This window comes from Macadamia integrifolia, chromosome 1, assembly GCF_013358625.1.
Source record: "Macadamia integrifolia cultivar HAES 741 chromosome 1, SCU_Mint_v3, whole genome shotgun sequence".
Taxonomy (NCBI): Eukaryota; Viridiplantae; Streptophyta; class Magnoliopsida; order Proteales; family Proteaceae; genus Macadamia; species Macadamia integrifolia.
The window spans coordinates 4,927,242-4,943,493 of record NC_056557.1 but is presented as its reverse complement, the minus strand read 5'-3'; the positions used below and the strand labels follow the sequence as shown (position 1 = coordinate 4,943,493).

General features: G+C 38.1%; 1 protein-coding gene across 3 annotated transcripts in view; it reads left to right on the top strand.

Moving 5' to 3' along the window:
* The window catches only part of LOC122078274 (protease Do-like 7), a 68,389-nt gene that overhangs the window by 37,305 nt on the left and 14,832 nt on the right, over positions 1-16,252 (top strand). For all 3 annotated transcript variants that reach the window (XM_042644196.1, XM_042644188.1, XM_042644205.1), the window contains 7 exons: positions 3,466-3,573; positions 3,691-3,771; positions 6,658-6,707; positions 12,017-12,182; positions 12,972-13,484; positions 15,030-15,212; positions 15,337-15,442. In XM_042644196.1, coding sequence (XP_042500130.1) covers positions 3,466-3,573; positions 3,691-3,771; positions 6,658-6,707; positions 12,017-12,182; positions 12,972-13,484; positions 15,030-15,212; positions 15,337-15,442 — 1,207 coding nt within the window. The remainder of the gene's footprint in view (positions 1-3,465; positions 3,574-3,690; positions 3,772-6,657; positions 6,708-12,016; positions 12,183-12,971; positions 13,485-15,029; positions 15,213-15,336; positions 15,443-16,252) is intronic.

The following is a 16,252-nucleotide window of genomic DNA, read 5'->3' as shown; positions in this document are numbered from 1 at the left end:
TATGCGCTGTATCTTTAATATGCATGTTTGGTAGTGGCTCAAAACTAAGGGTAAAGGGATAATTTTTTATATTTTTATAAAATCCCTTCACAAGAGATAGAATCCTGTTTACCAAAAAAGAGATAAGAGTCCTACCTTTGCTGAAGCCTCCAGGAGACACACACACACACTCTCTCTCTCTCTCTCTCTCTGTCTCTCTGCCTTAAATATTGATGTGCTTGTTCTAATTACCTCTGTTCGGCAAGAAACTCTCTGAAAACCATACCAATCTTCATCTGAAACATAGACTATCATGTGCCATTTGAATTGCAGGAAAGACGATGTCATCTTTAATTCCTTGCTTTCTGGGTGCATTCAAAATTAGAACTTCGATGAGGTGTTTATGCTTATCAGACCGATGAAACCAAACATCATTCCTCTTACTTGTGTTCTTACTGCTTGCTTGGAGAAATCAGATTTGTCGAGTGGAAAGTAGGTACACTGTTTGGCAATTCGTAAGTCGGATACCTGGTTATGCATGTTTTGTTGGATATGTATGCAAAATGTGGAAAAATATCTGTTTCTCATCTGCCATTGATCGAATCCCTTGTAGAAGCGTGTTTTCTTGGACCAGCATCATAGATGCATACAGAAGTAATTGTCATGGGGTTGAATCTTTTGAGTTGTTCAAAGAGATGGATCAAGCAGTATTTCACACAATATTGTGAAATTTCTTGCTATTCTATTTTCTTGTGGCATGGTTTGAAAACTCGGCGAAATCTTGAATTTTCGGTTTTTTTTTTTTACCGAAACGAAATTGTATACTTAATACGAAAAGACACAATTTTGGTCATTTCTCCGAAATTTCACCCATTTCGACCTGAAAAATGCTCTAATTTGTTGAATTTTTTTGTCATCTCAGTCATTTTGTTTCACCCGTTTTGCTAATTTCGGCCATTAGTCCCCCAAAATGGCCAAGCAAAACGCATGGAAAAAGTACATTGTTTCTGCAAAATTTCTGTATTTCTGTGGTTTTGAAACCACCGAAACGAAATGAGTTCTTGAACCTTGGCTTGTGGGCATCCTGGACTGGTAGAACAAGGACAAGAATGTTTTCTTTTGATGTAGGAGAAATATGGGTTTGGGTCCAGAGCATTATGCTTGGTTCATTGACCTTTTAGGTCAAGCAAGTCGGATTGGTGATGGCTGGGATCTGTTGCATGGTATGGGTGAGGGGCACTAAGACCGCTGGTAAAGTATGGACAGCCTTATTGAATGCTCGTATAACTAATTTAGTTATCAGTAGGGGTGAATTTGCAGCAAAACGGCTACTTGAGTTACAGCCAGAGAAGCCTGGAAATTATATTTTCCTTTCAAAATTCTTTTCTTCCATCGGATATGGGATGTTATGGAGAAATTGAGGGGTATGATGAGGGAAAGAAGACCGAGGAAGGAGATGGGGAGTAGCTGGATCATGTTCAATGCTGTGATAAAAATATTGATTGCAATGAATTGGGAAAAAATTGATTTAAATTTATTGCAGGTCGGGGTTCGATAACCTTCTCCCATAATTTTATAGTATGACTCAAAAGTTTTATGCCTCTTATAGTTGTTGCATCTCTAGATGTCACCTTTATTTTTGTAGATTGGAACTAAATACTTTTCCTCCGTTCATCTGGCATTTTTCTTGTGCTGTTAAACAACTTGGTCAGTTAGGACACCTCACACAGTCCCAAGCTCTTCCACACATCAATTGGGACCTCATCTGGTTCTGATGTCTTACCTACTTTCATCTTTCTTAGGCTTCTTTAACTTCGGTCATTCCCACCTTTAATACATATCTATGATTCAAGGTGTCTTGATGGATACTCCACTCTTCCAAGCCACTTCTACTCGAACTGTCTTCATTTAGTAAGTCGAAAAAATACTCATCCCATCTCTTAAGGATGTCTTCATCCTTTATTAGCACTCTACCATCATCATTTGTAATATATCTAACATGATCGAAATCTCTACTCTTCCTCTCTCGTATTTTAATTATCTTATAAATAGCTTTTCCTCCTTCCTTTGTGCTCAAATTCTTAAACAAGTCATCATATGTCTTCTCCTTCACTTTCCCCTCCGTCTTCCTTGCTTCGTTTCTAGCAGCCTTATACCTCTTTATATGTTCTACCTCCTTAGTTCTTTGCCAAGTCTTAGAACTATCTTTCTTAATCTTAATGGCTGCTTGGACCTCCTCATCCCACCACCAAGTCTTTCTAAGGGCTAGCTGAGTACCTCGTGTCACTCCTAGAACATTTTTAGCAACTTTCCTAACACAGTCTGTTAGCCCAGTCTACATAGTGTTGGCGTCTCCCTTAAAATCTCGCTTCCCTTGCTTGACCATTTTACACCCCAAGGAATGTCCTTTTAATCTCCACAACTTTACCTTTGGGTAAGCAGGTTTCCCTAAGTTACGTTTTGGCATGCTGAGGCATATCCAAGATCAGCAATCTGTGTTGAGAGGTTAAGCTTTCCGAGGAATAACCTTCAAATTAGTAATCCCTAACTTGGATGGGCTACTGGAAGGCTAAGAAACTAACTTTAACATTACAAGGAAAATAGGAACTCCTTAGATTCTATACTGTGAAACACAATCTACTTTCTAAAACTGGAAAATAGGAACTCCTTAGATTCTATTACAGGGAAACACAATCTACTTTCTAAAACTGGAAATAGAAACTAGAGAAGGACATCAATAATATCTTCCATTGAATATCTCCAATGGGCCCACAGATATCTTCTAAACTTGATCTTCTCTGGAGGCAGCAACTCCTGAATTATTTCCCACGCAATGGCCAATGATTGTTCCCACCAAATATAATAAATACTCTAAAAAATCTTATCCATACAAGCTTTTCCTGGGACGATGACTATCAAAATCATCTACTACTACTGTTGGGCCTGTTACCAAAAAAAAAAAAAAAAAAGAAAAAAAAAAAAATCTACTGGGCTGGTGGCTACTTTGGGGGCAGAATAAGGCTGGAACAGTGGGCTTAAACATGACCAATACATGGGCACAACTATGGGCCTGAACAGTACTGCAAGCACTGCTCATTTGAAGAGTATCACATGAACAGTAGCACTTGAACAGTTTTCTCCCTTGAACTACATTAAAACATGTTTACGAGAGGGTCAGGATCCATTGATGCACATAAGCAGTTTAATATATGCAGTGTGGTGCCTGGTGTATCTGGTGTAATCTGTGTTATGTCTTGTTTTCACTGTAGTAGTGTCCCACCCACTTCTTTTGTTTTTATATTATATTTGTTTTCTACCTTCCTCAATAAATTTTATTCATTCATCTCCAATAAAATAAAAGAAAATTGAAGCCAAATCAGTTGGCCTCAGAGTTTCTCTGTCAGGAGTTCGCATGTCTTGTCTTAGGTTTTAAATTTGGTCATTTGTGAATATGATTAGTTCTGGGTTTGTGGAATTCTACTGCAGGTCCTCACCCAGTTTTTGAAACTAGAGACTTTACTTGATGATAGTGTTGACAAGAGGATAAATTTGCAGATTGAAAGAGGTGGCACTTCCTTAACTGTAGAGTTGGTGGTAATATCTATGTTTTGATATTCAACTTGTTTGATTAATTGATAATTGCAAGTTGTTATTTTGGTTTTATGTTTTATTAATGCTGCTGGTATTACATGTTTATCAATGTTGCCTCAGGTTCAAGATTTACACTCTATTACTCCTAACCATTTCTTAGAAGTAAGTGGTGCAGTGATCCACCCTCTTTCCTACCAGCAGGTTGGTAATGCTTTTTGATTTTAGTTTTGAAATAATGAACAAGGCATTGTTTGAAAAATTTGTTTTGGGAACAGGAAAATTCTTCCTTACACGAAAACAACATTTGTCTAGGTCATTACTCCCATTTTCTTATAGGGAATGTATGGATAATTTTTTATTTTATTTTATTTATTTATTTTTAAACTTTTTTTTGTTTCCAATAGTAAATTGTTTTTATTTTTGCGGGGTGCATCTGGTTTAACATGGGCTAGGGGAAAAGGGGGGGGGGAGAGAGGTTAAAGTGGCCTTTGTTCATAGAACCTAAATACACATAAACACGGATGGAAGCAATAGGGCACTGATCTCTCCAAATAGTCGGAACTTAAAAGGTAAAGCCATCTTCCTTCTTTCTCCACTTCGGTCATACTTTCCTTGTCTTATTGTCTTCCTTTTTCTGTCCCAATTTACAATGTAATACCTAGATGAGCAAGACATATTGAAAGTTGAAACTGAGAGATAAGTGCCATCATGTAGAGGTACTATAGTCTATTGGAATCTCTTATCGTAGGATAGGATATTTATCCCCTATTGTGGTTAATGTTAATTTTGACTAGATGAGGCGTATCAAAGATGATGATGATGGGAGAGTATTGGTAAGGGATGAGGACATTGTGAAGAGATGAGATGAGTATATTTGTGCCCTACTAAATGGAGATAGTTTGAGTAGAAATGGCCCGGAAGATTACATTACCCAACAAAACGCCGCACATCATAGATATATATGAAAGGTAAGTGTGGCGGAAGTTAAAGACACCTTGCGAAAGATGAAAGTAGGCGAGACGTCAGGCTCATATGAGATCCCAATAGAAGTGTGGAAAACCTTAAGAGGATGTGGGGTTGCTTGGTTAACCAAATTGTTTAATAGGATTTTGAACACAAGGAAGATGCCAGATGATTGGAGGAGAAGCACTGTAGTCCTGGTTTACAATAATAAAGGGGATATTCAGACTTGCAATAACTATAGAAGCATAAAACTAATGAGTCATACTATAAAAACATGGAAGAAGGTTATTGAATCCCGCTCAAGAAGAGGAACTAAGATATCGGAGAACCAATTTGGATTTACGACATGTAGATCTACAATAGAGGCTATCTACCTATTGAGGAGGCTTATGGAAAGTAATAGAGCTCACAAAAAGGATCTCCACATAGTCTTTATTGACCTAGAAAAAGCATATGATAGAGTTCCTTAAGATTTAATCCTGCATGTCCTAGTAAAGAGAGAGGTGTCGAGTACATATGTAGATATAATTAAGGACATGTATGAAAGTATGGTGATTAGTGTGAGATCTGTGGGAGGTTAAGGCAAGGAATTCTCAATTATGATTGGGTTACATAGTTGCATCAATGATCGTTCTTAAGCCCCTAATTTTTTGCGCTTATCATGGATGAGTTAACCAAGAGAATTCTAGAGAGAGGTCCTCTAGTGTATGCTCTTCATAGATGACATCATTTTAGTGGATGAGACTAAAGCCGGGATTAACGTTAAGTTTGAGCTATGAAGATCAGCCTTTGAAACAAGAGGTTTTATTTCAAAGACGAAGTATTTGATGTGTGACTTTTGCTATTCTATGATAGATAATGAAATCGTAAAAATTAAGGAGAGAGATTCCACAAAGTGACTATTTTAGATATCTGGGGTCAATTGTAAATAAAGAAGATGACATAGAGGATGATGTCTTACAAAGAATTAAAGTGGGATTGATGAAATGGAGAGGTATGCCCAGAGTGTTGTGTGACCGGCGTATCCCTTAAAAGCTTAGGGAAAAATTCTATAGGAATGTCGTGCGGCCAGCCATGATGTATGGGGTGAAATGTTGGGCAGTTAAGAAGAGTCATAAAGAGAAGCTATGGGTAGTTGAGATGAGGATATTAAGATGGATGTGTAGGAAAACTATGAAGGATAACGTAAGGAATGAGCATATTAGAGATGATTTGAGAGTTGCCCCCGATCAACGACAAGCTTTGCAAAAATCGATTGTGGTGGTATGACCATATTCAAAGGAGACTTGAGGACGCCCCTATAAGGAAGAGTGATCTGATTCAGATTGAAGGAACCATAGGAGAAGTGGTGAGGAATGACATGCATAGTCACGGTTTTGTCCTAAATATAACCTCGGATAGAGCCTATTGGAGGGTAAGGATCCATGCAGCCAATTGCATTTAGCTGAGATTTTCCTAACTCGCTGGGCTGTGCCTTTTATACTTATCCTCATCGTCCTACTCTCATCTTTCCATATCTTCCTTCCCCCTTTCTTGTTTGAACTTTTCCTATTTTGTTTTGTATGGATCCATGTAGCCGACCCCATTAAGTTGGGATAGGGCTGAGTTTATTGTTGTGGTTGATGTTAATTCCTAACGTAATTTGAAAAATACTGTTTTCCGTTGTATTCTAAAAAACTTTCCAGTTGGATTTGTTTAAAAAAAAAAAAAAAAGAAGTGTTTCTGTTTTCTCTGTGTAAACAAAAACATGTAATAATATATCCTAGTGCTGCCTGGATTTTTCAGACATGTCTTTGGTACTATGAAATATTTCCAACCTCTAAACACAAATTTTGTGTCCCTTCAGTTGAAAATGGGTGTCTTGAATGAAAGCACTGGTGCATTATGCATGTTTTGCGTGTAGCATGCTGTGAGGTACTTAGATGTTTGTTTTGTCAGTGGTTTCTGTTTTTTCTACTGGATCATTTTGTCTCATCTATGTCCAATCCAATTACATATTTATAGCCCCTCTTACCTATTAATTGCAACTAATTTTTTTTGTTGTTGTGATCATAATCATTTTAGAACAAACCTTTCTCACTTGTATGAATTACCTAATGCTTTTCTTTTCCATTATTGGCACAGGCTAGAAATTTCCGTTTCAACTGTGGTCTTGTTTATGTTGCAGATCCTGGGTAAGTATAAAGTATATTCTTGTTTATTTTTAAAACCTACTGATGTTACGTAGATTTGTTTCTAGATCCTTTATGGACACAACTTCCATTTATTGTCCATTGGAGTTCCAGGGTGTAGAATTTATCGTATGTTGTACAATTTAAGTATGAAGTTTTTAGTAGTCTTCAGAAGAAAGCACTTTATTATTAGTTGTTCTCTTGAGGTGACAGTTCGACCTGTAACAATTTGAAATCCTTTTCAAGGACTTGATCAAAGAAGGGTTTATTCTATTAAAGGCTTTAAATACCACATCATAGCCATCCATATTTACTGGAAAAATGTGTGGGGGATCCAGGGTCAGGCATATAGAGAGGATCTACACTTTGGATTGGACTTCATGGAATTGAAAGTTCCTGTAAGGAAGAGAGTGAAATATTGGATACCATCCAGAACTTGGGTACCTTAATAGTATTAGATCATGTTTATGGATGAATACTGGGAGAACCCATACAAGAAATAAATTAGGTTTCTCTATTTCTGAATTTTAATTTATTTTTTTAATAAGAATATTAGGATCCTTTTTAGAATCCGGTATTCCATTTTTTCCAGGAGTTTAGTTTAGTATCCTCATTTTTTCAGTAATATTTTTCCATCTTTTCCTTGAATTCTTTCATGAAATATTTCCATTTACAGAAGGACTTAAATAATGGCTGCAACTGACATTTGATTCCTCAGAGTGCTATCTCAATATTCCCAATCATAGCTCCTTTACTTTCTTTTTTATTCTGATTCTAACATAATCAACAGTCAAGTGTTAGAGCTGAGTTTGCATCTGTATTTGATTTCTTCTATATGTGCTAGTATTGACTTCATACCACTTGTAGAGTTCTCCATTAATAGCAAGAAAGAGTTATTGTTTCCCCTCTGCTTTTGATGAGGTTTTCTAGGTTGGAAAGGACAAACACTAGAAACCCACGACACCAGAATCCAAGTGAACCAGAAAATTGAGAAATAGGGGCAGAAACTAAATGGAATTCGAACTAACAAACCCTACATTCGATGTAGATGAAACTAATATAAAATAAAGGCACTAATGGGGTTATTAATTGGTTAAAAATATCAAAACAAGATGATGGTTAGATTGGAGAAACAAGCAAGGAACATATAGAAACTAAAAATCCAGAATTAGAAACTCAAATAAAAACACCTAGAATTCATGAGTGGCTGGTTGGATGAACACCAAACTTGTATCAAATGTAGGGTGGGAGGAGTAGAAAAACGTACTAAAAATTGAAGATCATCTGACCATGGGTTAGAGAGCAATGTAAGTCTGAATTTCTGTTGCTCTGAATAGAGAGCAGAGAATACCACAAGGTATACTTTCTGAAATCCTGCAGAATATTAGATGAGAAGCATTAGAGCAATAGAACTAAGAATAGAAGATAAAATAGAAGTTAGAAATCACCATTACGGGCCATGGTTAACAGTAGAAGAATTCACCACGTTGGGTTGCCACTTGCTTCACCACAAGAGCTACTCCCAGCATCATCACTGAAGAGAAACATTTAATTGATCAAAATCCATAATCTGCGGGCAGTATGCTCCACTCCTTTATTTATTGTAGTTGATAGCTCCATAATAAAAAAGGAAACTCTAAATAGAAAGAGATCTTTTACAATATGGTAACTCTCAAAAGTTAGAAAGTCTAAGAAAAGAAAACTACTTAATAGAAATACTAACTTGGCCTACAAGTAACCCCCAAATCTCTCAGTTCTTGTTAACAGATCCTCGACTGATTTTTTCACCTCTGCTGTTGGTATTAGACAAGGATGCCCCCTTTACCCATTACTCTTCTCCCTTGCTCTGGAAGTCCTTTCTAGATCCATCCGATCCCATATTGATGATCTTCTCATTTCCCACGGCCCTAAATTCAAATATCTGAAGCTCACCCACCTTGCCTTTGCGGACGATCTCATGATCTTCTCCAAAGCAGACCCCTGTTCCATCGAAACCATCCTCTGTTCCCTCCACTTTTTTGAATCCATATTTGGTCTTCGTATCAATATTTAGAAGTCCAGAATATCTCTCTGGTGTCTCTAGTGACACCAAAGCCGGCTCCTTGAGCTAATGGGATTCTCCCTTGGCTCCTTGCTTGTCGAATATTTCAGCCTCCTTATCTCCTCTAGATTCACTGCCCATCACTGTACTCCAATGCTGGACAACATCCAGAAAAAGCTCCCAAGACCACCATCAAGGTCATTGAGTCTCTCTTTTTCTCCTTTGGAAATGTGGGGATTTGACCATATTCCTCCACCCCATCCTCTAGTCCTCTGTTTGCCTCCCTAAGGCCAAGGGAGGACTAGGTCTTAGAGGGATTAAGGGCTGCCAATTCGGCTGGCATCCTTAAGCTCATTTGGAAGATTGCCTCCACGCAAAATAGTTATGGGTCTCTTGGGTCTACTCCTCCTTCTTTTGTAAAGACTTCCTGTGGACTGTTTCTCCCTTCCAGGATGCATCCTGGGTTTGGCGTAAGATCCTTTAGGCTAGGCCTCTTGCCATGGAGTTCATCCACTGTAAGATTAGTAATGGGCAATCCTCGTCTCTTTGGCTTGACAACTGGCATGCTAGGGGTGTTCTCTTGCTAAATGTGGGGCCTAGATCATCCGTGTACTTCTTCGGCCTTGGAAAAAGCTCTTCAGTCTCCTCCATCATCTCCGATGGCACTTGGTACACTCCCTTCACCCTCACCTTTCTTTCATCTATTTGGTCCTCCCTCCCACCTTCCCCTCTCCACTCGAGAAGACAAATTTATTTGGTCTCCTTCCTCCTTTGGGAATTTCGCCGCCTCCTCCACTTGGCATCTTGTGCGAACTCATGGAACCACTTGCCCTTGGCGCAAAATCATCCGTTTCAGATTCCATATCCCTCACCATAGCTTCAGTGTCTAGAGAGCCCTCTCTGTCTCCCCACCCAAGCTTCCTTTATCCATCGTCATATCCCTATGTCCCTTACTTGTTGTGTCTGCTGGAACGGATCTGAGGATTTTAATCACCTCTTCTTGACTGCCCCTTTTCCTCCCCTGTCTAGAAAAGAGTCCTTGCCCACTATTGCCCTTCCAGGCATGGTTCAAAATTTCCCTTGTTTCGATGGTATCCCAGGCATGATTCAAGGTTTTGACCGATACCGTTAAAATTTTCCACATTTCCACAATATCCCAGAACTCATACCAAATACCATGTGACTTTTACAAGTCACTGGTTTCAATCAAAATTCCCACATTTCGACCAAAATGTGGGAATTTTCGAGTGGACCAATGGGTTTGGCCCTTTGGGTTGAACCAACCTTTATAAAACCTTCTTAAATGGGAAACACAAATGGTTTTATTAAACCAGATTTCCAACAAGTCTAAGATTACTTAAATCTAAGTTGTAATGACAAAGTTATGTTCTGGTCAAACTTATTTTAAAGTGCGTGAATACTATTAAAATCTCCTGAATGAAAATAATTTTAAAGACTTCAAAACAAAATATTAATGACGTGAATTCGTGTTCCAAATCTGGAATTGGATCGCTTATCGGCTCGCAAATTAATAGATAATTCAAGTTGAAATGTAAATGGCAATTCTGTAAATAGATGGAAGTCTAGAAAGGAATGGCAAACTTGTAAATAATTTGAAGTTCCTAATAAGGAGTGGCAAGTTTGTAATTAAACAGAATATGTAAGGGCCTAGATGGCTAAGTATGGGATGGACGTAAAGGTGATTAGTATTTATTTGATAGGGTAGGCTAGGAAGCAAATTAAGATTATGGGACATGAGAGAATAAAAGATATAAAAGGGGGTATAATGGGAATTAGGGTTAAGACATCAACTCACGATAGAAGTAGTGTCTTCTTCCTTGGGATCAAAATAGGATAGACGATTGGGAAAAGCTTCAGTTTGAGAGAGCTTCTCAACTAGGCCTCAGTTTGCCTGAAACTTCAAACCACGAAGGGTTTTAGCAGCAGGTCTTCTATGAATAAAGCACCAGAAGATCTCGACAGCCCAGATCTGATGCATTTGGAGCCTGCAACTAGATCTGGCGTTGGCAAAGCTCACATCTCGGTCTGGTTTTGATTTATCACCAGCAAAGCCAAGATTTGGAGGAGATGTTCTAGGGTTTGTGTCTCCTAGGAGGTAGCAACCTTCACTCACAATCCTTGGTTCAACCGATTTGGGGTAATACTTCAGCTAAGCCTTCTTAAACCTGATATTTCAGTTCAAAACAGGGTATTGACAGCAGTTAGGGAAGAAAGAAAGAATAACAAGAGGGGAAAAGAAAGAAGGCTAAAGGGATTGAAAAGACAATTAAGAGAAGAGAAGGAGAGAGCTGCACAAGCCAGCCATGGTTCCCAACCAATCTATTCAATCAATTTCAGTTCTTCAAAAATCAAATCCCATCGTTGGGTACAAAACTCTATTTAAAGACTTTTTCTAACTTACTTTCCTATTCTAAAACTGAACAAATATGGAATACAAATCGCATAAAACTTGACTCCCAAGCTATTTTAAACAAAGAAGTAAATCAAACATAAAAAAGTAACTAAAAATTCCTTCACCCAACTACATCAATTAATTTACTTGAATTTTGTTTTTTAGCAATGTTTTACAATGATAAGATGTATAAAATTTTTCAGAATTGAGAAAAACCCCAGCATTTGAAAGTTGAAAATCGCCCCCGCAGCCAAAAACCTAGTTTTTGTTCTTAGACACATTTACTTAAATGATATTTGGCATAAATAAGTGCAAAAAATATAAGGCGACATGCAGTGCATTAAGGCGACAATCACCTAGGACCCGGGCAAACCGCCTGGATGCCAAGGTGGTGCCTAGGCGATGCCTTGGCAACTATGGTTGGGGGTGGGGATGTTCTATGGAGGACAACTCCTTTTGTAGTTATATGTGCTATGAGGAAAGAGAGGGAAGAAGAAAATCTAAAGAAAACAAGAATATCCATTTGTAGGATCTTCGTGGAATTTTTATTGAACAGGTATTTGAAATGAATTTCAATGTGTTAATGTTTCCTTCATGGTCCATTAAGGTAGTTATATCTTTATAGCCCTAAATATCTGTCTTATTGCAGCCTTATTGCATTCCAATTGGCCCTAAACATCTTTCTATCAAGATGTGGCCGTCTTCTTGATATTTATCTTTTCCTTGATTTGCTCTTATCTGTGTTTTTGTAGAACACTCTTAACACAGTGATACCATTTCTTAAGTTTCTATGAGTTTTGCCACTTACTTTGCCTAAAGAATTTGTAATAGATGGTTTAGTTGAACTGCAAATTGCAGATATATGCTCTATAGAGCAGGAGTTCCTCGGCATGCCATAATAAAGAAGTTTGCAGGAGAAGAGATATCAGCACTTGATGAGCTGATCTTGATTTTATCCAAGTTGTCTAGGGGTGCTCGAGTGCCTTTGGAATATATAAGCTACATGGACCGGCATCGGAGCAAGGTAAACGATGATTTACATAGGAACAAAGGTTAAAAAAATGATTAATATTAAAATTTTTTTGGCCTAGCAAAACATAATCAGTTACAAGACACAGACACAGTACATGCTTCATAACTGTATCCATTTATGTCTTAGTTATTCTTTGTTACAGACTAATGTTATTAATAATTTGTTGAGAAGGGCTATATGCTTGGAGAGGCTTAAAACTCTCTTTCGGTTGGCATCTTTTTTCCTCTCTCATTGCTTCCTGGTTGAATTTTCTGGCCATGTATGGGATAGTTCAGCTTCTATCCTGGACATTTCTCATATTTTTTTATTGATTTATATTACTCATAAAAAATGATGGGGTTCAAGTTGTTGGAGAGGGTCTGGACGCAAGGCGACCAAGCCGTCTACCTAGGCGACCAAAGCAACCAAGGCGCCTGGATGCTTAGGCCTGGGTGCTTGACAACTATGGCAGGTAGTTGATATGGATGACTGGTTTCAAAACAAACATGTTATAGTTGAGTGGTGAAACAGGAGTTGTGTAGCTGACCGCACTCGCTTGAGATAAGGCTTAGTTGAATTGATTTGATTTGAGTACCGAAAGGGAAAAGGAATATTTTTTCTATTTTTTTTTTTTTTTTGGGGTGGGGGAGGGGCGAGATTTGAATAGCATTCTATTTTTTATATTAATTTCATTTTCTTCACACTCTCTCTCTCTCTCTCTCACACCATGCATAATCATTTGATGTCAACATCTTACTCAAACTCAAATCTTAGATCTGATATGTTCTACCATGGTTGCAGTCTGTACTGGTTACAGTTGATCGGCATGAATGGTATGCTGCTCCCCAAATATACACTCGTGATGATAGTTCTGGATTATGGATAGCAAGACCTGCATTGGCACCAGGTTCCCTACTACCATGGCTATCTTCAAGCTTCAATTGTGACGAATTGACCAGCGGCACAGTTGCATCAACTATTGCCGAAGCTGGTATGGTAGAACAAATACCTCAAAAAAACAGCAAGGAGTGCACAGATGGCTTTAATGGTGTGGAGACTAGTTATGGGCATGTTAATGAGGTGATACATTCTGGGGAAGACTCAAATGTTGAAACCAAGAAACGGAGAGTAGAAGAAAATTCATCTGAAACTGGTGCTACTACTTCAGACTGTTTGATGCAAGAGGCTGAAGAAGAAAAGTTGGAGGACCCTAGAACCTTGGAAAATATTGGCTTGAGACACTATCAAGCAGCAGTAGCCTCTAATGCATCTGTAGCTGAGCAAGTGATAGAGCCTACTCTTGTGATGTTTGAGGTGGGAATGTTATCTTTCAAGCTATATGGAGTATTTACCTTGCCCTTAGTATACAATGCTTCTTGGACTGTTTATTTATCTCTTTTATAATCATTTATTTTCAGAAACTTGTTAAATCACATAGAGATTGGGAGATTCTTGGGTCTGGGTTCCTAGACCATCTATAGGTCTAGGGCAATTAACACTTGCAACTTGTTTCTTGGGGATAGGATTAGGATCTACCCATGAGAGTTGAGATATCCCATCTAAAAGATTAAGGGCCATTGCCCAGTGCTGGTCCAGCTTATGCGTGGTTAGTTGGGAGACAGTCCCAACCCTCAGCATTTTTTGTACAAAGTGGCTGCTCTTTAAGACCCATACCTGGGCATTCGCCCTGGCAGCCCAAACCTCTTACAATTGCTTCAAGTAATGGCCCCTCCTAACTAAGAGAGATAAATATCTGCTTAATAAGAAGTTTCAAACTGTAGATATTTTGATGATTTATGTGAAAACTCCAGAGTGAAGTGAGTTTAAAAGATCAAAGCAATCTAAAACTTAATGTTTAGCTAGATGGTTAGAAATAATCTAATCATGCTGATTTTTTTCATTCATAATCTTTAAGGTGAGACTTCTTCATGTGTTGGTCTTGATCTTCTTGATGTGTCATGCGTTGCATTATTGTGGCCCCATATATGTGGATAGGTCTGGTTGTCCCAGAACTGATTGAAAATCACTTTTTTATTAATTCCTAATAAGGAGGGTACTTACTTTTTGTATGAATATATAATGGGTATGTTTCTTCTCTTCAGTCTTGCATCATAACAGCTGGATATAATTTGTTGCAATTTTTTTTTTTTATTGGAACACTCAAACACATTAGACAATTTATTACCTCTGTACATCTAAGAAAATGCCCTTCCACTCTATTGCTGAAGCTAGATACATATGCGAACTTGGAGAAATTCGTTATTGCTGGAGTCAGTTTGACGAGGGAGGAGCATTGCCTTTTAGCCGAATTTTTTTAGGGTGTTTTACCTCCTCCCTTCCTATGAGTTACTTAGGATTCCCCTTCGGAGGAAAAGTTTTCCAAAAGTTGGCAGCTCTGAAACAGAATCGCTTGTCAATAGGAGGGAGAAATACTCTTACAGATCTTCATTTCAAAATCTAATGGTGTATCATATTTCTTTGTTTAGGATCCCTAAGAAGATAGGAAAATAGAAAAGATCATTAGGCCCTGTTTGTTTAACAGAGAAAAGTGGAAAAGGTGAAAAGGATTGAGAAACTTGTTCTTGTCTCCCACAAACTCCCACAAGTAGGAGTGTTTGGTTATGTGGGGTGGGGTGGGAAACAGACCAGACAATCTCATTAAATGCATTTATTCTTGTCTGGTGATATGGCACCCTATTTAAATAACCGGTATTGTAAATTGTATCACCGCCATGTTCACTTTTCCTCATACTTTATCATCATTCCTAACTGTTTCAAATTACTGACCTATCATTGATACATTGCAAAATATTGACAATCTTTCATTTACACTAATATAAGTTATGGTAAAAAATGCAGGTGCATGTGCCATCATCGTCTATGGTAGATGGTGTGCACTCACAGCATTTCTTCGGGACTGGTGTTGTTGTTTTTCATTCTCAACACATGGGATTGGTTGCAGTTGACAGGAATACTGTAGCCATATCTATTTCTGATTTGATGTTGTCATTTTCTGCATTTCCCGTGGAAATTCCTGGGGAGGTAAACTACTGAAACTGTTTGGTAATTATTTGTAGTCTGGATAAGGCATTGTTGAGTTTAGTTGCACTGAGTTGTTTGGTAAATATTGTTCAATATTTTGCTTGCTGATAATTTGGCATTGCAGGTGGTTTTCCTTCACCCTATTCACAATTACGCTCTTGTTGCATATGATCCTTCTGCTCTTGGAGCTGCTGGGGCCTCAGCTGTACGTGCCGCAGAACTTCTTCCTGGTGAGTTTGAACTCTTAGACACTGAAAGCCCAATTTATATTGTACATTCCATTTTTCTCTAGTACTAAAATTTGCTTATCTCTTTAATATAGTATCAGCTTGTCTGTCAAAACTCCATGTTAGTTGGACTCCTGTGAAGTGTTCCAAATATGCAGTATAGAAAATTAATCTATTAAGAGTTTGTTTTACTAGATTTCTTCTTGACTTGGTGGGTGGGGAAGTGTTTTTTGGCTTGTAAGTTGACGCTTCATACTTAAGAATGTTTTTTGGCTTTTAAGTTGATGATTTGTACTTCAGTATGGATGATTTGTCAGCAGTCCTACTGCTATAATTATTCCCCACTTATGGGTATTGTGCATTTTTTTAGGAATTCATGCATGCTGGTACTTCTACTTTTTGACTGTGAAGAAAGAATGACTATTGCAACTGGATATGAAAAGGAGTAGGCACTCCTAATAGTACACTTAATTTAATAGTAATATTTAATTGAGAACATATACTTAACTGACTGCACATTGGATCACTCTGGGTAGGGACATGGTTAAAGTAGCGGTTCGTATCGTATCAGTTTTGTGGGTATATTGTATCGGTATCTTTGAAACGGTTACTATATGATAGGTTTAAAGTATCGGTATGTATTGCATCATATCGGTATTGGTGGGTACCAATACGATATGCGTACTGATACTTCAAAACCTTGGGTAGGGATGCACATTGGGTTGGTATGGGTCAGTCAAGTGTGAGCCCATTCTAAGTAGCTGTGCTTGGCTAGGCTAGCTTGATTTCAGCCCAACTTCCTGGCGCATATCC